A 27,585-nucleotide genomic window follows, 5' to 3' on the forward strand; every position below is an offset into this window, starting at 1 on the left:
GGGATCTCTTTGTTTTACACTGTACTCACTGTCTCTGCATCACCTCTGATGTCAGAGGAAAATGGATTGAAATCTTTCAGTCGATCGAAAGTGTGGTCCTTTCTCTCGGCTGCCAATCTCCAATCTCCGTCTGGGTCTGATGTACCCCCCCCCACCCCACCCTACTTCACATGACTTCAGTCCTCAGCCAGCCTCGGGAGGGAGGCTCCTTCCTGGGCATCCTGAGCCTGCTGAGTCGCTGAGGTTAGGTGATGGACGCTACAACCCCCCTCGATCATCTGGGGCCTGAAGGAGGGAGAGGACTGTGTCAGACAGCATAGGATGTGCAGTGACAACCCCCAAATCTCTGTGGCTCCAGTGACCGAGGACGCTGTCCTACTCCGAACTGCATGTCCATCTCCACGTGTGCTGCGTGTTGCCTCCACTGAGGCTCTGTTTATGCTGGTCACTGTGGCGGGACCTGGTGGGTGGCATGCTACTGGCTCCAAGGGCTCCCCCGGAAGTGACACAGTATATCACTTCTGCTCACGTTTCCTTGGCCACATCTGATCCAGTGGAGGCAGAGAAGTACAGGTCTCCAGTGTGCTCGCAAGAGATGAACCTGAGTTTTGGCCGTGACCCTAGTGCCTGCCACGGGGGCCACGTAGGAAGATGAAGGGAGAAAGGAGAGAGAGAGCGCAACATATTCTAGGACATAAATAAGAAAACCCTCTTTCTTAAGAGATTTGCTAACCGATTCTGCCAAAAGAGAAGTTCCGAAAATGCTGCGATAAATGACAACATCACTGTAACCAATTTATGGCTTCCCAGGTGATTCCTTTGAAGGACAGCAGTCATCTTTCTACAGAAAGACATTCTATAAAGAACGTTGGAGCGCTTGTCAGCTTACGCTTGCATCTTTAATACATGGCCTGACCCATGCACCCATTACCATAAACTCAACCACAGAGAGACATCCGGAGGTGAGGACACCTGCGTGCTTCAGCACAGCTGGAGAGAGAGCATGGGACAGCCTCCAGCAGGACATGTGCCTCGGACTTCCCTGAAAGCTGGGAGCCTGTCTTGGCTTTCTTCAAGGCTTCTGGTTCTTTCTCTCCTTGTTGAAAACATAACTTCTCATTTCAGAGTCGCAGAATGTATTCACTTCTTAAATATGACCGATAGGGGGAAATCGCAGTGCACGTCTAACTGTTGCATTGTTTTAATGCTGCAGGGTCTCTGGCTGAAATAAAAAGACTTGCTTTTGGGGATTTGAAGTCAAATGGGAGTTTTGACGCAGGGGAGCATGTTCATTTCCACGTAGGATATTTTTACAGACCAACTTAATGTGTAATAAACAAGCAAATAAATGGCTACAGCTTGCATGGGACTTGGCCATCATTCAAACCCAACCCTCAGGGTTTTCGGTATCGAGAAGGAAGAGCTGGGGTGACGGGCTTACATTCTCCACCGGAGGGATGAGTGTAGCTTGTGCCTCTGTGACTACAGGGCGGTGGTGAAACTGATGGTCCTGAGGAGACGGTGGCCTTTCTGATCCATTGAGAGGTACACAGCTGGGTTTCCAGGGCTTTTGTTTTTTGGAGAAAACTTACGCTGGAATAACAGAGCGATAAAACAAGCCTCCCTGATTTTTCAGAAAGCATTCGTTTGGCCCCTGAAAGTTTACCAGAAGATTCTGGTCACCATCCACCCTAGGAAACAATTTTTCCTCTTGTACTGTTGAAAAAAAGGGGCAGAAGTGATGGAATAAGGTTAAGAACGTTTACTGCGTGATGTTGAGTCGTATGCAAGACAGTAATATATGGTTTTTTATATCCTTTTTTTAATCCGCGCAGCAGATATTTTTGGGGTACCTGCTGTAGGCCAAGCACTGCTGTAGGAGCTGTACGGGCTGCGGCCTCTACAGACACAGTGAGGGTAACTTCTGGGCTTAAGATGTAAGCACAGATTGTCCTTTTTTTTTTTTTTTTTTTGCGGTACGCGGGCCTCTCACTGCTGTGGCCTCTCCCGCTGCGGAGCACAGGCTCCGGACGCGCAGGCTCAGCGGCCATGGCTCACGGGCCCAGCCGCTCCGCGGCATATGGGATCTTCCCGGACCGGGGCACGAACCCGCGTCCCCTGCATCGGCAGGCGGACTCCCAACCACTGCGCCGCCAGGGAAGCCCCAGGTTGTCCTTTTGCCTCTCGGCTGTACTGTCTGGTTTGTCCTTTTGGACCTGAGGAAGCAGTATTTACTCTCTTTAAAGTACATGTGAATCGGGCACACATCCGGCCTCCGGCTCCACGCGCCCCGCCCTCCCTGCCGCCCCGGCCTCTGCTTGTGCTCCCCGCTTCTTGGCATCCTTCCTCCTTTTCTCTGCTTTGGAAATCCTTTTGAAACTCCCAGGGCAGCTCAGTTGTGTCCCCTCGGGAAGCCCTTCCACCCCCTCCTCCTTCTGCGGAGCAGAAGCTCTTCCATCACGAGCGCCGGGGGCATCCGTAAGGCTGGTCCCGCACGTCCCGTCCGGATGCCTGTCTCCTTGTCCATCGACTGCCGTTTGCGTAGCGCTTCTGGCTTCCCCGAGAGACTCCGACGACATTTCCCGGTTGGAATGGGTTGTAAGGGTCATCGGCTGCAACCCTGCCCCTTTCACAGGTGAGAAAACAAAGACTCGGGGTGGCCATGGCCCTTGTGCAAGGCTCCCCAGCCAGACCTGCTGTAGAAGGAAGGAAGCGCCAGGTTTCTAATGACAAGCCAGTGCTTTTTTTTTTTTTTTTTTTGTGGTACGCGGGCCTCTCACTGTTGTGGCCTCTCCCATTGCGGAGCACAGGCTCCAGACGCGCAGGCTCAGCGGCCATGGCTCACGGGCCCAGCCGCTCCGCGGCATGTGGGATCCTCCCAGACTGGGGCACGAACCCGCATCGCCTGCATCGGCAGGCGGACTCTCAACCACTGCGCCACCAGGGAAGCCCCAAGCCAGTGCTTTTACCCAGCCTCCACGACGAGGCTGTGCGCTCCAGGAAGCTCCATGCCGCTCAGTATGCGGGTTCATTAAATATTTTGAGTATCTCTATTACTTGTGGTCATATGTTTTTTTTATTTTTAAATTAAGAGCATGAATTCATTTGTTAGGAATGTAATCTATCAAACTAACATTACGTCTGTGTCAAAATCAGATTCATCTTTTATCACTGACTGACAGCGCCTTTTGGAGCACTGGAAGGTTCTGTAAATGCAGGGTCTGCTGCCTTTCCATTTATGTAGCTGCGCTTTTAATCTTCAGTCTCCTTTCTTCTCTCTTAACCTCTTACAGAGATACACCTTTTTGTTATGTTAAATATCAATATAAATAAGTTATCCATAATCAATATATTCTTCTGACACCGTGTTGCATATTTGGCAAGTCTTTTTTTCTTGCAAGCAAATGTTAGCCTCCTGAACTCTTAATACGATTAAACGAATTTAGGTGTTTATGAGTTAAGGACCTGGTTTGCTGTAGTTATGGAGCCAGGAGACACTCACTGTAGTCAGTACATCTGTGTTTCTTGTTTGCATCTTGGCAATTAAACCATAGAGAGTGTGCTTTTTGTTCCTTGTGGTGTTTGTATCAACATTCATGCAGATACAATAATTCAGTGTGAAGGAAAATCAGTGTTTCTCTGAGCTGATTTGCGTATGCATGTCAGATTTAGCTGTGCCATTTTTATGCTATTGAGGAAAACAAAATGACCTTTTACCAAGTTTTTGATTCTGGAGGAGTCTGTGTTTTGAATTTGGAGGGGAGGGGACTGCAGAGAAAAAAGGAAGAAGCAATTGTTGATTTATACCACGATGCCAGCAGCAGTCAGGAACCTAAGATGCTTTTCAGCTATAATTGTATCTTTGCTCAAGGCTACTGTAGTTATACTCCATTAAATCCCATTGTCAGTCATCTCCAGAGTCGCAAGGAGCCCAAGCTGATACTGACCGTAGAATAGTCCCAACTAGCCTTTGTGTTTCTTCTCTTTATAAAGTGCAATGCTGTTTTATACACTGGAGATGTTGTGTCACAAGATTACACACTATCACTCATTTATAGGATTAGAGTAGAGTAATCAGAAATATGTAGTAAAACTTATCTAGCTAGCTATCCTCTTAAAGGCCCTGGCTTTCATGACAACATTTTCCAGAAAGAAATAGAAAACAAAATGTCATCCAGTAAATATGTTCGTGAATAGCATCTATCTGAAATGGGTAGTTCACCCTTAACAGGAATAGTAAGATACACTACGGAAGCTTTCAGCTGGCTTCTATCAAAATAATTATCTTAGCATTATCTCTGCCGTCCAGTTAACTTCTGCACGCGGATGGTGTTCCTGTGCTTTTGTGGTCATCAACTCCATGCTTAAGAGTTCTCCCAGGAACTGTTACACTGACGAAGTTTTTCTCTTTAAAGTCTAGCAAAAAGAAGAAAGGAAAAGGGCTGTTTAAAAGGAATTGGCATTCTCATACATAGGTAGTTGGTCAGTTCGTCGGAGATCAAGGTGACTGCCTGCGCCGTGGGTGGGGTTCTTCTGGCAGCATCTCCTAAACACTCATCAGGACCACAGTACCTGGTCCAAGCTCGAGGCCAGCTAGCGTGACTAAAGAAGGGAACTCCATAGATGCCAGATGTTGGGAATAAATCAGGATCATCTCATCAGGACATGCATCCTTAAATGTGTTTTACAAAGTGTCATTCCTAAACTTCCATCACAAGTCAGTTTGTTTGTTTTTTGGAAGTGGAGGGGCAAACGTTTCCGGTTATGAACTCTTTCGGCATCTTTGGCCCAGAGATACTTGTCAAAGATGTGCCCTACACAGCAACGTACATGTCTACTTCCTATTTCTTCTTTCTTTCCTTACTTTTTGGGAAGAGTTCACAAAGAAGTGTCCCTAAAAGAAGGGATTTGTGTGTGGGGGGGGGGCGGAGGTTGTTTAAATGAATACATTAAACGCGCTTCCGTTTTAAAATATTTTTCATTTAACGGAGCAATTTTCCATGCAGAATGTGATCCCACTTGTCCAGATCTTGGCCCGTGGTAGAGAAATGTTTTGGAAAGAAGCCTGCTTTGACCTGTGCATTCCTCTTCATGTGACATCTGTGATTTTAAGGGAGGATTTTTTTTTTTTATGAGAAATTTATCTCTCAGTGGGGTTATTTTCTTGCAGTTCACCGCCAAGGTGGGTCCCTTTCACTCGTCATGCTTGTGTACTTGACTAAGTAGAAACACTTTAAGAAAAGTAAACTCCATGCTTTTCTGCTGTCATATTTTATTTGAGCTGTGCTCTGATGGTTGTTTGAAGCTAACATGAAATGCAGTGCCTGCCCCATCCATTTTAGCAGCCCATTATCATAATTTCACTGTCGTATGGCCACTGAGTTAATGTACTTACAAATGACAGAGAAAGCGTGTTACATGACCTTAGGGTTTTCAAAAATTAAATGACGTCGTAGGTCGTATTTCAAAGAATAGCTAAGGAGAACGGTTTTCTTTCCTGCATAAAGTGTCACTACGCACAGCAACACGATATTGTATTTCTTTTTTATTACACAAAAATGTGAAGCTTTTAAACTAGATTCCCCACATAAAATTTAATATTGGGGTAGGGAATGAAACATCCAGTGGATAAATCTGCTTCTCCCCCATCTCATCCCCTCTCATCTCAAGATGAGACGCCTTCAGAACTTAGAAATGCAGAAGTAACTCTGAAATTCTTGTCTGATGATGAATCTAGTAATTTTTTTCCTTACACAAAACCCACAAATTCCCACCTAAAAGGCAATAAAGCACTTATATTTACTGAAATATGCTTTGCCAGGGTGCTTAAGACTAGATCCTATTTTCTTCTGTGCTTTAGGAATCATTTTTGGTTTTCAAAAGTGTTCTTTTTTAAAGAAGGAACCGAGTCTTCCAGCTTCCAGATTAAATGAGATCAGGAGGAAACTCTTTCTGAAAGCGAGTGATGTTGGCATCTTATCAGCGCACAGATCTCTGGGCCACCCATATTTGTGATGTCCTGAACCCACATGGCAGAGTCCGCTCTGGTACATGATTGGTGCTCTCCCATCACAGAAGGGGTTACAGGGAGGGTGACAGAGCACGAGGCCGTGAAGCACACCCAGTGCGTGGGACATGGGACAGACCAAAACGTGCAGTCCGAGGTAGGGCCTTGCACACGGGGCTGCTGCAGTTAGCTCACTCACCTGCTCTTGAATTCTCTTTCCAAGCAAGGAATACTGTGGCTCAAGCCGTAGCTCTCTGAAGGAGCCCTCCAGACTTAAAAAGCAATCGATTGGCTTCTAGATCACAGACAATAGTGGGACTCCATGCTACAGTAAGAATCCAGAGGCCCTTTTCATTTTGTTCCTGTGAAATAAACACAGGGCCCAGTACAATAGGAAGGCAGCTGAACGTGCGAATGAGCTGCTTACCGACATCGCCTGGAGTTCAGTGAACAGAAATCTAACGTGTATCTAGATTTCCACGTGGTCATTAGTAATAGTTGTTATTGGAAGTAATAGTAATCAGGAAGCACACCAGAATGACAGGAAACACAAGTCACAGGCTCATATGCTGTGGAAACCTAAGCACGTCCTTTGAAAACCAAAAAGTGGGGCTGAAATGGAAAATCTTACACTTTCTTTGGTTCCCACCTGCAGACTGCAGTGCCAGTGCCTGAGTCAGGAAGAGTAGACGCGGCCCCCACGGATCACCTGCAGGACTTGTGTGCTGAGTCCAGGAGGGCACTTGCTGCGAGTCTGTTCCGTATAATGTGGAGCCTTGCAGATGTCAAGTCTTGTTACGCCCCTGGCACTGTTGACATAAGAGTATTATTCAAAGTTACTAAAATTCAATGAAGCTCTAAGTTGAATCTGCACTTTTTATGCACCAAAACTAAATTGCGGAGGTGCGGGGGTGGGGTGGGGTGACATGTGGTTGCAATGTGTGCTTACAAATGACTTATAATTAACATTTTTTAGCCCAAAGCAATTAGAGCATTTGAAAAAGTTTCTGACGCAGCCCCGAAGTTTTTGTTCCTGTTGTGGATTTAGTGGCTCTGAAAATTCCTCTTTTTTCTTGATTTCAATGGAAGGTAATTGCATGGCTCCACTTTTTCTTAACCTGAATATACACCATGATTATAGAAATATTCAAATATTTCCCCCGCGGAGGAACCTCATTTTACACTGCAGCTCTGCCCATAATCCTGCATGGGCTGGTCAGGAGCTGCGTTCTCCCGATTTGAATAAATGATGCCAACAGAAAACCCAAGTTGTTGCTGCATTTTGGACGCATGGGTTGGTCAAGGAACTAGGAGACTCCATTGCACATGCAAACCGTTGGGGTCAAGCTGCCACACTGACCCGGACTTGATGGCAGGGTGGCCTTGGAAGGCTGTACGGAGTGAGATGCAGGGGTGGGGTCTGGGGAGGTGGAGGGCTGCTCACGGCCTCCAGAGCACAATGGCAGAGCATCTCCAGTGGGTCCTGCAGCACGTGGCAAGCAGTAGGCTTCCTGTGTCTGAATGAGGGGGAAACACTAGGAGTGGGGAGGAGGGGGCACGGTTCTTCCTGCGCTGATGGATGCTGGCCTCCCGCTGAAAGGTGGTCTGGTCCTCCGGCAGCTTTGGTCCCTCTAACAGAGATGCAGCTCGGGGGGAAGCAGTGCTTCCAATGCGCACTCACTTCTTAAAAGCAGGGGAGGTCTTTTGTATGCATATTCAGTTGTGACACGGGCTTGAGTAGAAGAAAGATGGGGAACATTTTGCACATGTGGAAATGCATAAAATTGGGCATTCTAGGACAATGACCATGCAGCATCCTGTGTGACGTTCTGCCTCATCTTGCAGACACAGGGCAGGCAGGATGCCACCTTATGACTGTACTTCTAAATGAATCTTGGGGACAAGTTTAGAGGCCCTCCTCCCCTCCCCCCAGCCAGCATCCTTAAGAAGTCATGGGTCTGAAGGGTTTATTAGTACCATAAATCGCTTCTCCTGTCAGTCAAACGCTCAGAAATGCACGACATGATCCTGGCCGTCTGGGTGTTGGCATATAAATCACTGAAGATTAAATTATTAGATAATTTGGAAACTTAACAGTTTGCATTTTGTACTTCCAATTGTTTTGCTGACTTGCACTTTTCTTGGCTGTCCGGGATTTTATTAACCGTCTTGAAGACATCTATCACCTCCTTCCTCTTCATTTTCCAGTGGGCAAATTTTCCCAGAAGGAGAGTTGCAGTAGTGATGCCTGCAGCCGCTGCTCCAAAAAGATTGCTGTATTTTCATTGACATGCAGTGCATTACCATAATTGGCTTTTCTACATGATAGGAGAGAGGAAATAATAATGTCATTTTATTTACAGCCAGAGTGTCGCTCTATGAGACTTCTCCAAGTTTCTGCCATGCTGTGTAGGTCAAATGACATCTTTTGATCAGTCCTGTCCAAAGACATCAAAGCTGAGTGGCATGTAATGGAGACCTAGTGACAAACCAAATCTAGGAAAGAAATAAGACTGCCAGTTTCCCATTAAACAGCCTGCTAAGCAGCACAGCTTCCCTGTGTCGGCTACGAAACCACTCTGACCACCTAAATCAGGAGAATGAAAGGAGGCTGAATTGGACATTAGTACTGCAAATGACTGCGGTGATTGCCACGATGCTCCCCCCCTCCCCCCAAAATCAGCAAGGAAACCAAGCGAGTCACAGCGAGGCTGCTCAGTACCCATTCATTTCTCTCCTGCCACTTGCCGGTTTTCTGATCTGGTTTATGTAGGTTTGACATCCGCCAAATGGTGTAGCGGGATATCTCTGACAGATATTCTTACTGATTTAACGGGAGTCACAACTCAGGAAAGATGGATCTCGTGAGACAGGATTCTGGAGTGCTGTTTTCTCCCTTTTCCTCCCCGTTTTCTTCCCTTTATGATCCCCGTTGCAGGTGGTTCCTCTTCGCCGTCGGCTGTGAGGGCCTTCAGAACTTCGGAGGAAGGAGGCTTGATCGCCTCACGTAGTGGAAGTATGGTTTCTTTAAAAGGGATTGTTGAACAGGCATTGTATGCCAGAGGTTGGTAAGCAGAGTTATTTCTGCTTCCCAGGTGATGGGGCCACGTGGACATGGAGACCGTGCGTACGAACAAAGCGGCGTCCTCAGCGCATCTGTCTGCGTCGGTTGGCTTGGGGTGACATTTAGTGTCTCCTCACCCTCTGATTCCTTCCTCGAGCCGGTAGTCATGGAGCAGCTATTTCGCTCCAGGCACCGAGAGAGAGAGCGGCTGGGAGCCAAGGTCCCCCAGGATGCCGTTGCTGCTGTAGGAGCCCTGGTCCAGGCGCGGGACAGGGGCTAGGCCCGTGACCGCCTGTGCGGGCAGGGAGGGTCCCAGAGGGCTGGCGGGGGCCGTGCCGGAGCCCGTCAGCAGAGGGAAGCTGTGGGGAGGTACAGAGGGGACTCACTGGAGGGGCCTGGGCGGGCGTAGTGGGAAACAGCTTCTCTTGTTTCGTCCCCCTTTTTTTAAGTGTGGTAAGAGGTGTGTAAGAGTTAGCATCTGAAGCGTCCAGTTCAGTGGCATGAGTTACGTTCCCACTGTTGTGCGGCCATCACCTCCTCCACTTCTCATCTTCTCAAACTGAACCTCGGTCCCCACGAAGCATCATCTTCCCAACATCCCCCTCCCTGCAGCTCCGGGTGACATCGTTCTACTTTCTGTCTCTATGACAAGCCGGCCCACGTGGTTGGAAAGGGACTCCAGGGGGCCCTTGCAGGCATCCCGTGAACGGCAGGCCCTGAGGAGAGGCTCGCCTGTAGCCGATCACGGCTGGTCCCGTGCCCTCGACGTTCAGGCAGAGCAGCCCGAGAGCAATGTTGCTGACCTTCGGGTAGATAAAGACCTGATTTTACAAACAGCACATTCTGAAGACAGAATTCGTTTAACACTCAGGCCACTTTGAGTTGCAGCTAGAAATGGCCCATGCGTGGCCCTCTGAGAGCATGTCAGAGCCTGGCTCTGAAACAGACCCCCTGGGGCAAGTACCTGCTGCCACCCGTGCTTCGGGGGGCAGCTCCCCTCGCCTCTGTGCCTCAGTATCTTCATGTGGACGTGGAGAGCAGACACAGGCCTTCCCCTTATCAAGCTGGTGAGGGGCTAACACAATTAATAAATGCAGGGCACTTAAGACAGTGTCTGGTCTGGAGAGAGTGGTCAATAAATATTACCTGTTATTATCCAATGACATTTTAATCCAAAGCATAGTGCCGGTCGAGCAGATATTCTGTGGGTATGAAATGTTTACCCAAGAACAAGTAAATTATGTCTTTAAAAATAATAGTATAATTATCCGTCCCCTCAAATAAGTTTCTAGTGTGCTGAAAAAAAGACATTCTCTCCATCCGGGTGGATCATTATTCCAGAATGTATTCCATTCCGACTTGAGATTGGACTGCAGTGTTGTCATGGAGAAGATGCTTCTCATCGCAGTGGGCCCCTCACCTTTCTACAGAGAATATATTTACATGAATGCCCTTCTTTCCTTTTCGTGCTATGGTTGCAGGGGTTTGAGATCTGTTAGCATCGAACGTCCTTTTTTCTAGGTGTTGCTTGGCTTTGCTGATATCCTCTTTCCAATCCACTCCTACACGGTCGTTTGGATGGGCTTTCGTATGTGCTCTCTCCCTCCGAATAGTTTCTTTCCCCCCTTTTTTTCCCTCAATGATTTAAACATGCCCGGCATTTCTTTCCAAGCAGTTTCATGAACAGAACCAAAGCAGACAGACTGGAAGAGAGAAACGCGGAAACCAAGTGAGAAGGTGGAGTTGAGGCTGAGTTTCCTTCAGTTGGGCTCATGGAGGAAGGCTTTCCTGGGAGAACAGCTGGAATAGAATTTGTTTCTGATGCTCCATGAAGGAATCTTTTGTTTTCAAACCTTTTCCTAGAAGCTGTCGAACCTTGTACATCCTCCGGGACTCCCACCCGCAGCCAGAGCTTCTAGAGGTGCGGTCTCGAGCTTGACTCAGGGCACCTTGGACTTCCAGAAGAAATCAGAAGAGGAAATGTCTTTAGACTAACCAGGAATTGTTTCCGTGAGATTTCTAACCAGGAAAAGAATGACTGGTGTAAGGGCCCCGAGTCTCCCCTGATGACTGGGAGCATCGCTCTAGCCCCTGCTTTGGATCTCAGGGGAAAAAAAGGGAAGAAAGCTCGAGGCTGGAACCCAGACTGTGACTCCAGCCCCTCCTCCGTCTTTGTAGCCAGGGGACTGTATCCCCAGCCTCACTTAAGGATGCAGAAGGGGAGTGAAATGCATCCACCTGCTGAATTCACATCTCCAGGTGCTCCAGGCATCCCAGACCCGCAGTTTGCCTGAGCCCCATCTCCAGGTGTTCAATAATGCAGCAGGATTTAGCTGCACCAAAGTGTCACCTGTCTAGGTGAGTCGTGCCGGTGTCTATCTGAAGTGACAGCCATCTTTGAGTACCGGCGTCGTTCACTGACTCCGCTCTCATCATTGGCATCAGGAAGGTAACATTTTCGACAAGGTTGTTTCCTGTTCCCCGGCTTGTTTCCTGCCCCTCCCTCCTCCCCCTCCCCCCTCCCCTCCCCGCCTTCTTAGCGCACCTGATCAAAACATCATCGCTGACAAAGCTTTCCTTCTCCAAATTAAATGAGCCCAGCTAGCCCGGCAATTTTTCCACAGAAAGCAAGTGAAATGCCAGTGTGCCAAGTTAATGAATCTGGTAACAGAGAGAACATTATCGAGTCTGGATAATATGATCTAGCAATGTTCCTTCTCACGCTTCCTGTAAAGAATGTGTGGAAGTCAGTTGCGTGCGCGATGCTGACGCCTGTCCTACCCCATCATGGTAATTTGTATAAGTAATGGAAACAGGTTAAATACTTCCATTCTGATGTTGCCAGCAGGGATGGAAATGAACGTTTCAATGAAATCACCTCGACAGAGCCAAGCGGGGAGGGGGCCGTGACTGATTCAGCTCCACTCCCTTTGGTGATGGGAACCCTAATGAGAATGCTGGAATGTATAGTTTATCAGATAGAAGGGGAAAAGCAGGTAAATCTTGGAGATTAGGATCACGGGAGAACCACCAGCACGAGGTGCCGGCCTCCCCAGCAGACCTCTGCTAATAACACGCTCTTTTCATGCCGAGGGAGGGAGGCAGGGGTGTGGTTGGCTGGCGGGGGAGAGGTGAGTAGGGGCAGGCTCTTTCCTCCTACCTGATGGGCTGCCAGCAAGGATTATCTTCAGCCAGTAAAACCCCAGGGTGCTCTTAGGACACCTCTTAGACCCCTGTCTCGAAAACTTAGAGGGAGGGAAGAGAACTTGGCTTTTCTGCGTTTCCCTGTCATTATAAATGATCCACTTTTAGAATGGCTTTCTCTCTGTCTGAAACGTCATTTTACTCCCTTCCTTGTCCGTATGAGGAAGAGCCATTTTATTTGAACTGCTAGTGCTGTTTAACCTTCCTCAGAAACTGGAACGCGGGCTTCCCTGGTGGTGCAGTGGTTGAGAATCCGCCTGCCGATGCAGGGGACACGGGTTCGTGCCCCGGTCCGGGAACATCCCACATGCCGCGGAGCGGCTGGGCTCGTGAGCCATGGCCGCTGAGCCTGCGCGTCCGGAGCCTGTGCTCTAAAGCGGGAGAGGCCACAACAGTGAGAGCCCCGCGTACCGCAAAAAACAAAACAAAACAAACTGGAACTCAATTCCCGAGATATCCTATACCTGTCGCCCTGCTTCCAGAAAAATCAGTTTTTCTAGCCAAAGGACTACTCTGTATGCCAAGCGTGCTGTAACATCCTTGTAAATTCAAGTGTGTTAATGTGGGTTACTCAACATATTTTCACACTAAAATGCTATATTCATACATTGCCTTTTCCAGTATCACTACCTTTCTTCTGTCTAGACGCTATTACTTAAAATCCAAGTCAGTTAAAGATGGAAACATTAGTCATCTGGCCTGTTATGTTAAGTGCCAATATCTGAACGATTCCAGATATCTGAATTTGGGGGCGTGGCAGAAGCTGAGCATCTTTTATTGAAAGAACACGTTTTTCAGTTTTCATCGGGACGTGTTGTCATCAGGTAGGAACAGGTACGGATGCGTGCCAGTTACCTTGTGTGAGTGGCCATTTTGAGTAAGCAAGTTGGTATCTGCTGGATGGCAAAGGATAGATTTCAAGCTGGCTTTTAGAAAGCAAATCATGATCGCGGGAAGCCTTTCTTCTATTGTTGCTCTGCTCTCTCAGTGAGGCACCCACACTTCTTGCTCATCTGTCTGAGGAACCCTGGCTCTAATTGCTCAGAGCCAGGGTTACTCAGACTCCGGGGAATTTGGAACTTTATTCCATTTAGCCATTAAAAACCAAAGACAGCTGTCACTTCTCCCCCTTCTTCAAATGACTGTTGAATATCAGAGCAAATCTTCTTTTCTTTAAAGAGGCAAAGATATTTTAAAAAAATTTGGGCTGGTAGTTGAGAAAAAGAATCGATCTAATTCGCTGAAGATGCACGTGCCTCATTGTATAATGACAATTTGAGAGGAACCTATTTTTCCAGACAGTATGTGGGTATTTACATCGTAAACCACCGGGGCACACGTTGTTGGTGTCAGATTCACCTCTAGCAGGGACCGTATACTTTACCCTCTGGCCACGTGCATCAGAACGCACGGGATTTTATGTGACTCAGGATGACAGCACGTCTTTAGGGACACGTTGGCATCTAGAAGGCGCATTTTATGGCAAAACAATATTAACAAGATTTAAGCTGTTTAAAAAAAGTGACGTCTAACTGTAAGATCCAGTTGTCTTGTTCTCATCTCGGGGCTGATGGGGTCTATGTGTTTTGTGGCTTTTATGTGCTCACACCTGCACACACTCACACACCCGCACCCACGTGGAGGCTGGTGGCTTCTCGCCTGGCCTGTGCTCGTCCTGACGCCGAGGCCGGCACAGCTGCTCTGCGCGTTGTCCCGCTGACGGCAGGACACGCCGCGCGTGCTCACTGTGTCACGCTCCACGCCGCGCGCTTGGCTCAGGCGGGGCGGGGGGAGTGACGGCAAAGCTGTTTTGACACAAAAAGAAGTCGCAGAAATGATGATTTGGAGTCTTTGTTTTATTTGATGGGGAGGAATGTCATTTCTTTCTGGAAGTAATCGTAAAAGGAGGATATCATACCCCAGTTACCATTTCCAGGCTTACTCATTCATCAGCGTTCCGCAGGGTGCGGGTAGGTGAGGGCAGAGGGGAGCTGAGGGTTTTAGCAGAGAAGGTGCAGCGACGTTGAGTTGACTCTGTCTTCTGTGATTCAGTAGCTGCTCTCATCCAGATCTTTTAGACTAAACAGTTGTATTCATTCACTTCGTGACGTATGTTGTTCTCAGTTTCATCACTAACAATAAAAATTTCTACAAATATTTTAATGTATTTTGGTATATTTGTACCCATGTGAACTTTTAGAACACTGTAGCTTATATTGAAAACGAAAGAGCATGACAAGTAATCACTCTGTCCGAGCTTGGAAGTTTTGACAAGTCTCTCTGTCTCTCTAGCTCTCTGCCTCTGCCTCGGCAAAATTTCCAAAAAAGCGTCTAGGAGAGCAATTGGGAGAATTCACTGGTAATAGTAAGAATAAACCCAATTATTATGATAAGAGAACGATACTTTCTGATAGGATAGTGTGGATGTAACTGATTCAGACGCCATTATTGTTATTAAGGGGATTTCAAGGAAGTCAGGTACGTGTGACCTTGTATTAAGCTTCCAGCCAAGTGCAGCAGTAATTACGAAGGGGATGCTGGCTCTCGGTGGATCACATTGGTACATAATTTATATAGACTGTAATATATTTAAAGACAAAAGTCCTCCTGACTTTGTGTTAATAGTTGCTGTGTTGTTGACAGCTGCAGGGGTGTGCCCTGCCCTGTTCCCATCCACACCCCAGTCCCCAAAGACTTGATGTTTCCTCTCTTCTTTTACCCTGTGCGTTTACGAGAATGGGCTGCTGGATTTGAACTTGGAGACACGTGTCTGAGACGTAAGCCCTGCGTGGGGTTCGATGTGTGCTGAGTTACATTTCTTTTTTCTTGTTTCAGCCATTTGAAGAGATATTTCAAGCCCAAATCTCCCCTCCAGATTTCTAAATGTCATCCGTCACTCTGTCTGACAAAAGTCTTTTCTCGTTTCAGGTGGTAGAAAATACCAGGTCGGAACCTGGTTTGGGACCTAATTGGCTAATATTGGGTCTGTAGACCCAGACTCATCAGACTGTCCTAGTGTGGTGTATATCCCTCCCCAAACCAAGAGGCAATAACCGAAAACGTGGATTTCCCCATGCTTGGCATTGGCCACGCATGTCTTGGGGATGGCTGGCTTTTTAATTTGTGCATCGTATATTAACACGCAGTTCGTTGGTAGTGAAATAGCTGCGTGTTTTCTTAGGTTCATACAAGAGTTATTTAGCTTTTGCTCTTCATTTCATTTTAACTTCTCTTTTAATTTTTCAAGATTCTCATATATTTTCTCTCTCCTTTTTCCTCCTGACATTGCTGAAAATCACAGAATTTTCAGTCTTTTTAATTGAGGTTTAAGCCCTTAATTTGTGCTTTCCCACTTAATGTTAAATTACATTGTTGTAACTGCAACAAACTACAGGCCTAAGATTAATACCTGAGGTGCTCACTGGGAGGAATGGGAGGGGACACCCTCCCCCCTATAACTTGAAATTGAATTCGGGGGCAGGGAGAAAGGGAAGACGTTATATTTATTTTAAAGAAGTTACCTGTGAATTTCTAATGAAACTTAGAATTCGGTAAAAACCATAGGCCATTTTATTTACAGACTCTACAATTCTAAAAAATGGCCTCTGTTGGGTTTTAGGTAAAGAAATAATCGTTACCAATCGGATGGTTTAGCAAACTGGTACGTGAGCGACTGGTACCAGACAACTGAAATTTGCCAGAGGGATAGAAATATTTTTGCTCCTCCTGCATCACAGCAGAAGGGGCCTTTCAGATTTGCGTGGCAGGTTGTCAACCTTTCTGCAAAAAATTTAGAACTTAGTTCCATAAATTAACGTACATCCCACTTGTATGTTGCTGTCCTTTCAGAGTAGCGCGGAATGGGCTCTGACCTGGGTGCTTTCTCTGCATTTTTTATTTCCTAATATCCTCTTCCACCAAACCCCCACCTGCTCTCTTTGTAACAGAGGTGAAGTTACTTTACAAGTGATCGATGATAAATTTGGAAGAAAGTGTGTTTTGCAAGATTTTACAGTGAATTGAAGCTGTTCATTTATCACCGAGGTGTGTGTAAGCCCCTTTTGTGAATTGTAGATATATTTTGATGTAATGGCCATCTGTTCGTGGGTATCACGTTTGCCAGTCAAAAACCTAGTTTGATATAGCTAAACATGTAATTTGGTATGATCGTATAGTTCACCAGGTGGCAAGACAATAGCCAAGTTTGGTATTTACCGTAAGCCAGTGCCCAAGCAGGGACCAACGACCTGTGTTTTATAGTGGTCACTTTTGAATCTCCCTTTTCCTCATTCACAGCCAGCTCTCAATTGCGTGTGCTAATGAGGAAAAGAGAGCTTGGATAAACAAATTTCCCCAACCTGATTCTTGTCATTTATTTCCAGGGCCCGCCCCCTGGGGCCTGGGGAAGAGCCTAACCAGGAACTGCTCTGTATGAGTTCCCACCTCCCACTCCTTCCTCTGTGTGGCTGTGATCAGGGAAACTGTAGGAAGGCGGAGGGGCCTGGGTGATGCAGAAGTTCAAGGGCTACCATCCCGAAGAATCCATCGGCCCAAATCTCACGTCTGGTTGCTACACAGCAACAAGGGCCAGTGAGGGGACCACTTCCCCTGGGACGAGAGCTCATTGTTTTGTTCCTCTTGTCCCCATTTATGCGATGTGCGCAACGGTTTGTGAGGCCCGAGGCTGCGCGGGGCGCCCGCTGACAGCCGTGGGAGGACTGCCCATCGTGGGCATTTCCGAGTTCATCTTGACGGTCTGTCTGCAGGGCGAGATGGGGAGGAGGGGCCGGCAAGCACAGAGGGGGGCTTGGCGATGAGGATGGTGGTCTGCCATTTCCATGAATACTTCCTATAGCCCCACTGTTGGGGAAACTGAGGCCTGGAGGATGGGGTCTGTCCCTTCTGTAAGTCTGTCCTCAGGTCCCGCTAACGATGGGGGTCTGTCCTTCAACAGGGAGCCACAGCAATGGCCCCATAGCGTGGACCCAACGGGGACGAGCCGGTGAACGCCATCCCTACCCCCTGCACGCCTGCGGTCGCTCCTGCCCTCACTGTGTGGGACAGATGTGGCTGAGGGGGGACGTGTCTCGGGTGTGTCCCCTCCTGGTGCTGAAGCCAGGCGCCCAGTGGTCTTGCTTCCAGGCACCGTGGGGTCCGGTCTGTGAACTTCCACCTGCACAGCCCTTGCCCGCCTGCCCCAGGCCCAGACTCTTAAAGTGAAACCCGGTAGATTCTGGATCCTTCTGAGGGCTCTGGTTCCAGGATGTGAGCCCAGTTTTGGAAGGTGGGAGAGGTTGGAGGGTAGGGAGAGGGGGCTCAGGCACGGCTGTAAAGGAATCCCTCGTACCGTTAGCATCTGTTATCAGCTGCGTCCTCACGTGGCCACGCACGCTGCCGAGTAGGGTGATGGGAAGGGTGGCGTGAGAAGCGGGAGGGAAGTGCTCGTGGGCGGGCTGCCTGGGGAGGCGGGTGCACTTCCTTCCAGCGCTGATTCTACCAGGCCCGGTGCCCCCGCGGTGGGGCAGGAAAACTACTGCGGGGTCAGATGGGTGTCCAGTGGTGGGGACACAAGACAGATGGCCCCCAGCTGCCCCCTAGGTCTGTGTTTCCTCGTGCCCCTTGTAAATTAGAATTGAAAAGTTCACTCATTAAAAAAATAGACACACTGAGCTAAAAGTACACGGTAGAATAGTAAAGCAGCCAAAGAACTTCAGCGCATCAGGATGAACAAAGTGGAGGAGGGTGTGGTGAAAGCAGGACTCCTGGGAGTCTAGAAACGGACAGCGACCGTGCTGGTGGAAGGCTAAAGGGATGCAGCACAGTGACCACTGAGCTGGTGGACTGTGGGTCTCAGGAGAGACCTCGCCTCCTGTCCATGGGACCTGGCACCCTCCTCCCTAGGGAAGGCTGAAGGAGGTGAGGATGCAGGAGCAGGGCCGGGAGGAAGACGGAGGCGGCCTTTGTGCGGGCAGACTCTCGGCGCCTCCGAAATTCTGCTACAGGAACCCTAATGCCATCTGCACCCCTTCATTGTTCTTCCCACCTCTTACTTTTTAACATTAAAAAATATAAAAGTAACAACGAACAAAGCCCTTCCCACGTTCCCTCCCCCAGGCTGGGCCCTGCCCTTCCAGGCTCCTTAATTCCCAGCGTCGGGCTAGTGGCTGTTTCCAGCTATTTCATTCCAGAAATGGTGTGAAATGGCTAATCCGTGCTTGTTGAATTGAAAACACTGAAGAAGATTTTGAAAACAGAGATATTGATCAAGAGCCACTTCAGTCAACAAGCCCATATATTCATTACCTAGAAAAAAACCACTAGTAACATTTTCGAAAAGAATTTTTCCGTTGTACTGTGAATAGGTTTGTCTTCTGCTTTTTCCATTGAATGCCTCTCCCCTTGTCATTAAAACATAGTTTTTTAAACGTTTGAATAATATTGCATCTTAGGAATAAATGAAAAGTCACCTAACTACCAATTATTGTTGAAGATTCAGGTAGTGGCGAATTTTATATGGAATAATACCATAAAGGACATCTTTGTGCGTGAAGCTTATTCTGTATTTCATGTCACCTTCTGAGGCTATCCTTCCAAAAGTAAAATTATTGGGCCAAAGGGTGTCAAAAGTTTCTCTCCTTTTACTCTTTTTTCATTGAGATTCTCTCAATTATAACAGTATGATGAGCACATAAGAGGTGTCCTAAACACTGATACAGAATTACTTTGGGCCAGGGACTTCCCTGGTGGTCCAGTGGTTAAGACTCTGCACTTCCACTGCAGGGGGTATGGGTTCAATCCCTGGTCAGGGAACTAAGATCCCTGCATGCTGCGCAGCACAGCCAAAAAAAAAAAAAAAAAAAGAATTACCTTGGGGTCATTAATTCATTCACAAGCATTTACTCAAAGTGTTTGTTGGCATTGAGATGCTAATTAGACAAAGGAAAGTAACTCTGTCCTGATGCTGGCAGAGTGGCTTGACCTCCGGCTGGGAGTCAGGTGACCCACCTTTGAATCCTTGTTTGTCTCCTCTGGGACCTTGGGGAAGTCGGTCAACTTCTCCAAGACCAGTTTTCTCATCTTCAAAATGGGCATTTTCAGGGATGCTAACTTGAAGGGTTGTGAGGGTTAAAATAGGGTGAAGAAAGAAAATGCCCAGCTGGGGGAGGTAGGCAGGGGTGGCACTCAGCAATTTTAGTTGAATGAGCAAGTTCACGGTTTGATTATGAGGACAGACAGGTAGACATCTCTTAATGCTTCCGGGAATGAACTCTGGGAGGGGATTAAAAGGCATCTTGAAGGCGATGACATCGGAGCCTCCCCTTGAGGACGAGCATCGTCACCAGGTGGAGATGTGGGTGGGGTGCCCCCTGGGACCAGGACGCGTGGGGACTGGACATGTGGCGGAGGGAGGGGTGCACGTGAGGACTTGCGCCCCCTGTGCAGCTCGTGGACTCTAACAGCGATTTTAGCTCAGGGGTTGTGGAGGAAGAAAGAGTGTGGCAGGACAGGAGGGCAAGACGCCCAGCTGGGCGGCTGTTGCACATCTGATGAGAGCCTGGAGGGTCCCAATTAGGGCAGGGGCCCTGCTGGCTATGGAGCTGGACCACGGGAGGCACTGAGGACAGCCGTCGCTCTTCTGGCGTGGACACTTGTTCGGGGTGATTCAGTACAGCTGAGTCAGGAGACTCCCAGCTCAGGAGGAGGAAGTGGGCTGTCACTGGGGCGGGGGCTGGAGGGGGCAGGGGCAGTCGTGTGTCTGCACGAAGTTGACTGGGGGTGCCTGTGGAACGCCCACGTCGCGACGGACTCCGGTCACAGCAGCTGGGGCCCCTTCTATGTGCCAGCCGTGAGGCGGACTCAGACTACAGGCATCGCGAAGGCCAGCTTCCCCCGACGGGGCGGGAGAGCCGAGGGCCTGCACCCAGTGGCCTTGCAGGTGGACGTGGGTCCAGTGCTTGCGGGCGTGCCCTGGAGGAGTCACGGAAGAAGTCAAGGTTGGCTGGAAAGAGGCTGCGGAGGGACCGGCCAAGAGTGACAGGCAGGGCGGGTGGAGGAAGCCGGCGGCGCCCTGGCCCCGGAGAGCACGGTGTCACACCCGGAGTGCTCTGGGCAGGGGGGCTGGGGGCCGCGTCCCCGCGGGGATGCTCGGCCCGGGGCAGGGGATGCCGGCGGGTCCGCCCTGGGGCTCCCCTGGCTGCCTGCTCACCCAGCTTCTTGTCTCCCCTGGGAGATGAGCTCCAGGAAGGCAGGCACATTAGGGGTCCCCCTCCACCTCCTGGATAACGGGGGACGGGTGTCCAAGGGAGGGAACGGCAGAAACCAGTGACCCTTAGGAGGCCGGGGTTTGCTCTGTGTGGTTCCAGGAGTAACTGTCGCCCTGGGGCTGGGGGTGGCCTACAGGAGGCGTTTGAGCTCAGCCTGGGGGCCCCCAGGTGCAGGCTGCTCTGTCGGGAGCAGGGCAGGCCCGGGATACAGCAGGGCCTGATGACATTCCACTCTGCTGGGACATGGACATGCAGGTGGGCAGATGCCAAGCAAGTCATGTGCGTGCGGTTCCAGGCCCTGAGATGCCACCCGCAGAGTGAGGACCGGTGGGTGACAAACACACCCCGGAGGTGTGGCAGCGAGTCCCCCGCGACGGCACAGGACTCACGGACTGTAATTCCCCGACTCGTTAGTGGACTCTGATGCAGTTCTGCCTTCCGCTGGGAAACACCGTGGACATGCGTGCCTGGGTCGCTCAATGCTGCCACCCAGGCGTGGGGACGGCCGCGAGGGGAAGCGGGGGTGGGCAGGGATGCTGAAGGGCCCCGTGGAGCGGCTGTCACTCGCCACGTGTTCACTTGTGCTCACGAGCGATCGTGCCTGGAGCTCTCGGCGTGTGGGCGCAGACCCTCCCGTGTGTCTCCCTCCTGCCCGCGTCCGCCCTCTGGGCAGCCACCTCCTTCTCTGTCTCTCCATCACTGTCCCTGAAAACGCGGTGCTCTCTGCACGTTCCCTTGGGGTCTGGTGCTGATAACGTGATAATGAGTGATTCTACTTAATGAGACACCCTCTCAGGTCGTATCAGTGCATTTTAATGGGGCCTTTCTGGAAATATCTTAACCCCAAATTTCCCAGGTAGTTGACGGAACGCTAATTGTTCCCTCAAAAAAAAAAAGGAAAAAAAAGGAAAAAGAAGTAAAAGTGTGCTGGTCAAATCAGTTAAGAGGTGCAGGCAATGATGTCCCCTTGGGGACTGACAACATCCGTCACATAGTAAAGGGTCTAAAATGTGTTGCAGTAGAAGGTCGGATTCCGTCTAGCGGTTTATGTGCCGTCCATCCCTCCCCTGCTTGGGACAGCTGTCCGTATCCTGAGTTTTTCTGGGAGATGCCGCCTTCACCCCGAGAAGTCACCCTCTGTGCAGCTGTGGCTGTAGCGGGCCACCGTAGCGTATACTATAGGCCTTGTTGAGAATAAAATTTGCTTTATTGTGCCAAAATATTCGTAACACAAAAGTTACCATTTTAATCATTTTTAAGTGCACGGTTCAGTGGTATTAAGTACATTGACCCTGTTATGCAGCAATACCCACCATACACCTCCAGAGCTTTGCGTCTTCCCAGATTGAAACTCTGAAGCCATTAAACACCGCCTTTCCATTCCTCCCTCTCCCCCAGGCCCTGGAAACCACGGTTCCACTTCCTGTCTCTGTAAGCCTCACTGCTCTAGGTGTCTCATCTAAGGGGACTCCTACAGTATTTGTCTTCTTGCGTCTGGCTTATTTCACTGAGCGTAGCGTCCTCAGGGTTCATCCATGCCATAGCATATGTCAGAATCTCCTTCCTTTTAGAGGCTGACTAATATTCCATGGTCTGTATAAACCACAGTTTGTTCACCCATCCATCCGTCAACAGACATTTAGGTTGTTTCCACCTTCCGGCTCTTGTGAATAATGCCGCTTTGTACAGACGTGGCTCTTTGACCCCTGTCGGGTGTCACCTGTGGGAGACTTCTGCTCCATCCAGGCAGGGGGGCGCTGGTGGGGCTACGTCGCTTTCTCCTTTTTAGGGGAGACCAGAGTATTTTTATCGCTTGCCATTGAGGAACGTTTTTATTTATGGAAGCCATAGAATACTGTCTGTATTATCTTGCCCTAGAAGTTGACAACCAGGTCCCCCTGCCCCCTGCCACGGGGAGGCACAAGGGACCCCCGCTGCTTACAAAAAGAGGAGCCTGCATGAGGAGGGGCAGGGGTCCCTTCCCTTCCCACCCAGCTGTGACGGCCACACTGACATCTTTAAGAAGAGCACAGACGCCGCCCTTCCGTGGAAATGTATTCATGTAGGAGGGGGGATTCTCTTGGTGGAAACCTGTTTCCTGCCGTCGAGCTGCAGAAGGGGTAGATATATAAAGTGGAGGTAGCCTTGTAGCCTGGGAGCTCGGCTGAGAAACATCTTTTTAAAGATCATCTAACTGCTGGGGAGGCCGCGTCCTTGGAGATGATTTACGTCTCCTCACGGTGTTCCATTTTTCTCTCCTAGCTTACGTTCCTGAGGAAGAACTGAAGGCAGCAGAAATAGATGAAGAAAACGTGGAGGAGGATGGGCTGCCTTTGGACGTTCAGGAAAGCGACTTCGTGTGCAATGAGGAGGCGGAGCTCAAGGAGGCCCCGAGCTACCAGAACTCCCCCATCAGCACCGCGACTAATCAGGACGCCGGCTACGGGTCGCCGTTCAGCGAAAGCAGCGACCAGCCAGCCCCTTTCAAGAGCTCTTCCTGCAAGGAAGAGAAAGAGGAGGCCCAGGGCCGGGAGGGCGTCTCCTACCCCCAGGACAGCTTGGCCCAGATCAAGGCCGTGTATGCAAACCTCTTCTCGGGGTCCTGCTGGTCCAGCTTGGCTCTGGATTTGAAGAAGTCCGGCTCGACCACCGGCAACAGCGATGCCGGCCAGAAGGAGGGCTCCACCCCCGCCGCCACGCCCCCCACCAGTACCGCGGGGGCCACCGGGACCACGGCGAGCACCCCCAGCTCGGGCTCCGGCTCCGGCACCGGCACCAGCGCCAGCGGCGGCTCCGGGTACGACTGGCACCAGGCCGCCCTAGCCAAGACGCTGCAGCAGACGTCCTCGTACGGGCTGCTGCCCGAGCCCAGCCTCTTCAGCACCGTGCAGCTCTACCGGCAGAATAACAAGCTGTACGGCTCCGTGTTCACGGGCGCCAGCAAGTTCCGCTGCAAAGACTGCAGCGCCGCGTACGACACGCTGGTGGAGCTGACGGTGCACATGAACGAGACGGGGCACTACCGCGACAACAACAGGGACAAGGACTCCGAGAAGACCAAGCGGTGGTCCAAGCCCAGGAAGCGCTCCCTGATGGAGATGGAGGGCAAGGAGGACGCGCAGAAGGTACTCAAGTGCATGTACTGCGGCCACTCCTTCGAGTCCCTGCAGGACCTGAGCGTGCACATGATCAAGACGAAGCATTACCAGAAAGTGCCTCTCAAGGAGCCGGTGCCGGCCATCACCAAGCTGGTCCCTTCCACCAAAAAGCGGGCGCTGCAGGACTTGGCGGCCCCCTGCTCCCCCGAGCCGGCGGGCGTCACGGCCGAAGTGGCGCCGAGCGAGTCAGCCAAGGACCAGAAGTCGGCCAACCCGTACGTGACGCCCAACAACCGCTACGGCTACCAGAACGGGGCCAGCTACACCTGGCAGTTCGAGGCCCGCAAGGCCCAGATCCTCAAGTGCATGGAGTGCGGCAGCTCCCACGACACCCTGCAGCAGCTCACCGCCCACATGATGGTCACCGGCCACTTCCTGAAAGTGACCACCTCCGCCTCCAAGAAAGGGAAGCAGCTGGTGCTGGACCCCATGGTGGAGGAGAAGATCCAGTCCATTCCCCTGCCCCCCACCACGCACACGCGGCTGCCCGCCGCCCACGTCAAAAAGCAGCCCGACTCTCCCTCGGGGTCCGCGACCTCGGAGGAGAAGAAGGAGCCCGAGAAGGAGAAGGCGCTGCCGGCGGTGTCCGGGGACGCAGACAAGCAGATCAAGGAGGAGGGTGAGGACGCCGCCGACAAGTTCGAGCCCACCACCCTCTACCAGTACCTCCGCGAGGAGGACCTGGACGACAGCCCCAGGGGCGGGGTGGACATCCTGAAGTCCCTGGAGAACACGGTCTCCACGGCCATCAGCAAAGCCCAGAACGGCGCCCCCTCGTGGGGCGGCTACCCCAGCATCCACGCCGCCTACCAGCTGCCGGGCACCGTGAAGCCGCTGCCGACCGTGCAGAGCGTGCAGATGCAGGCGTCCTACGCCAGCAGCGTGAAGCCTCTGTCCTCGGAGCACGGCGCGCTCCTGCACTCCCCGGGGAGCCTCACGCCGCCGCCCCACAAGAGCAACGTGTCGGCCATGGAGGAGCTGGTGGAGAAGGTCACGGGCAAGGTCAGCGTGAAGAAGGAGGAGAGGCCGGCGGAGAAGGAGAAGGGGTCGCCGGCCAAGGCCGCGTCCCCCACGGCCAAGGAGAATAAAGACTTCCCCAGGGCCGAGGACCTGGGCGGCGGCGGCAGGCCGCAGCAGAAGAAGGGCCCCGAAGCCGATGCGGGGAAGACCAAGAAGGAGGGTGCGGTGGACGCCCACACCCCGAACGGCACGGAGCCCCTCAAGGCCAAAGTCACCAACGGCTGTAACAACCTGGGCATCATCACGGACCACTCGCCCGAGCCCTCCTTCATCAACCCGCTGAGCGCCCTGCAGTCCATCATGAACACCCACCTGGGCAAAGTGTCCAGGCCCGTGAGCCCCTCGCTGGACCCGCTGGCCATGCTCTACAAGATCAGCACCAGCATGCTGGACAAGCCGGCCTTCCCCGCCCCGCCCGCCAAGCCGCCCGGCACCCTGGACCGCTACTGCTACGAGAACAGCGACCAGCCCATCGACCTGACCAAGTCCAAGAGCAAGGCCCTGGCCCCGGGCGCCGCCGACGGCGTGTCCTCGCCGCTCCGGGAGAGCGCACTCATGGACATCTCGGACATGGTGAAGAACCTCACGGGCCGGCTGACCCCCAAGTCCTCCACGCCTTCCACCGTGTCGGAGAAGTCGGACGCCGACGGCAGCAGCTTCGAGGAGGCAGTGGACGAGCTGTCGCCCGTGCACAAGAGGAAGGGGCGGCAGTCCAACTGGAATCCGCAGCACCTGCTCATCCTGCAGGCCCAGTTCGCCTCGAGCCTGCGGGAGACCCCGGAGGGTAAGTACATCATGTCGGACCTGGGCCCTCAGGAGCGGGTGCACATCTCCAAGTTCACCGGGCTCTCCATGACCACCATCAGCCACTGGCTGGCCAACGTCAAGTACCAGTTGCGGAGGACAGGGGGGACCAAGTTCCTGAAGAACCTGGACACAGGGCATCCTGTTTTCTTTTGCAACGATTGTGCCTCTCAGTTCAGAACTGCTTCCACGTACATCAGTCATCTAGAGACACACTTAGGCTTCAGCTTGAAGGACCTCTCCAAGCTGCCACTGAATCAGATTCAAGAACAGCAGAATGTTTCCAAAGTCCTGGCGAACAAAGCATTGGGCCCGGTGGGAGCCGCCGAGGACGATCTGGGCTCCACATTCCAGTGCAAGCTCTGCAGCCGGACTTTCGCGAGCAAGCACGCAGTCAAACTGCACCTTAGTAAGACCCACGGCAAGTCCCCCGAGGACCACCTGATCTACGTGACGGAGCTGGAGAAACAGTAGCCCCGGGTCCGCGCGCGGGCCCGTGGCACATTGCACTAAACGTCGTCATACTGCACTAGGCCTGGCCTGAGCCTCCGAAATCAGCCTGCCCTTTGTTGCTGACTGCCTGTCTGGACCTTGGTTTTTCTTACACATATTTTGTAGTTATATTTATATGCTCTTCGTCCGATTGTGCATGTTCCGTTTCTTTTTCCGTGAGTCAAAGTCTGACCTTTATTTTCAACATCTGTTCTCGATGTTCAGCTCTCTTTTGTAGGAAATAGTGGGGCACACTACTCAGAGACATTTACTTAGCAGGAAAGAAAGACACAAATAACAATGAGAAAAGACGTCCTAAAATTACAAAGTTGCCATGACAATAAAGGTCATAGAACCTCCTAGTGTCAAATTTAACCCTTTGAGGACTGTAATCGCATTTCTGTGCCTTTCACTCAAAAAAAAAAAAAAAAAGAAAAAAGAAAAAAAAAGGCTTAAAGGCATTTCATTCAGATCAAAAGCTGTGTCAGACACAAAACTTATTTAATAATTAAAAAACGAGCTTTTATATGCAGAACTGGTTTGTGAAGGAAGCATGCATGCAGCTGTTGGAAAATAGAAAGTTGTCTAGGACTCGGGGTTAGGAAGCCACAACTTCACATGTTTAAAACAAACAAAACAAAACAAAAACTAACAGCAGCGACAACAAACACCCCAGTTGCCACTATGCCCAAACCCTCTGGATGCTGAAAAAATGCCACTTTTGGCAAAAAAAAAAAAAAAAAAAAAAAAGTATGCAAGCTATTATTTAAAAATGTGTAAAAATGCTATTTCTTTTTTCTGTAAAATACTGCAGTTTATAGTTATTTACAGATGTAAGCTTTGGTACAAGCTGACCTTTCTATAAGCGTGCTGCATTGGTAAATGAAAAAAAAAATGGGGCAAATGTTGGAGTCCTTTCCTTGTAAATTGCCGGCATCAGCTTAAAAACTCCTGTATGTTACATATCGTCCCATTTTAATCTATTCAACTTTCTTTGTACCTTCTGGCTGTATGCTTTCTCTTTTAACTTTTTATATTGTCATTTTATATTAAATTTCTGTGTATATAGTGTACAACCACAATTTTTGAATAAAATTTAGTTCCTGCAGCTTGATTTAAATAGAGAAATTTTACTGCAACCTGCATCTTTCCAGATGCATGTATATCAGACGAAAATAAATAAATGAAAACAGAGCGAGCGATGCACTATTAATTATACATTTTGATGTTCTATCATTAATATTGTACAGTACATTTCGGTTCACACAATTAAATCCACTGTTTTCTCAAATGTAAAATAAACCCACATGCAGTTCTTGATTTACATAGATTGTCATGTCGTCATTGTTTTGCCTTTGAGATGTTGTTTCAGCGACGAGAGGTATGGCTTATGCAATCAACCAACAGAAATCCTGGTCGGAATCATCGTTTCATGATTTGTGTGCTGACACGCTTCGTTCAAATGAGCAGTGTTGCATTTCTTAAGATGATCATTAAAAAGTTTAACCCCGCTGGGTGCCACCGGGTTCCTGAGGATAGCCGTTGAGCGATGGCTGGCTTGTACAGCGAGGG

The 27,585-nt window shown here is 50.3% G+C and overlaps 1 protein-coding gene across 3 annotated transcripts in view; it reads left to right on the forward strand.

The window, feature by feature from the left end:
* The window catches only part of TSHZ1 (teashirt zinc finger homeobox 1), a 77,426-nt gene extending 50,089 nt beyond the window's left edge, over positions 1–27,337 (forward strand). For 2 of the 3 annotated variants that reach the window (XM_073790824.1, XM_073790823.1), the window contains exon 3: positions 22,802–27,337. In XM_073790824.1, the coding sequence (XP_073646925.1) occupies positions 22,802–25,995 (3,194 nt within the window). In that variant the 3' untranslated portion in view covers positions 25,996–27,337. The remainder of the gene's footprint in view (positions 1–22,801) is intronic. The other variant, XR_012325477.1, reaches the window with a different exon arrangement.
* Positions 27,338–27,585: the final 248 nt, after the last annotated feature.

Source organism: Tursiops truncatus, chromosome 13, assembly GCF_011762595.2.
Source record: "Tursiops truncatus isolate mTurTru1 chromosome 13, mTurTru1.mat.Y, whole genome shotgun sequence".
Classification (NCBI taxonomy): domain Eukaryota; kingdom Metazoa; phylum Chordata; class Mammalia; order Artiodactyla; family Delphinidae; genus Tursiops; species Tursiops truncatus.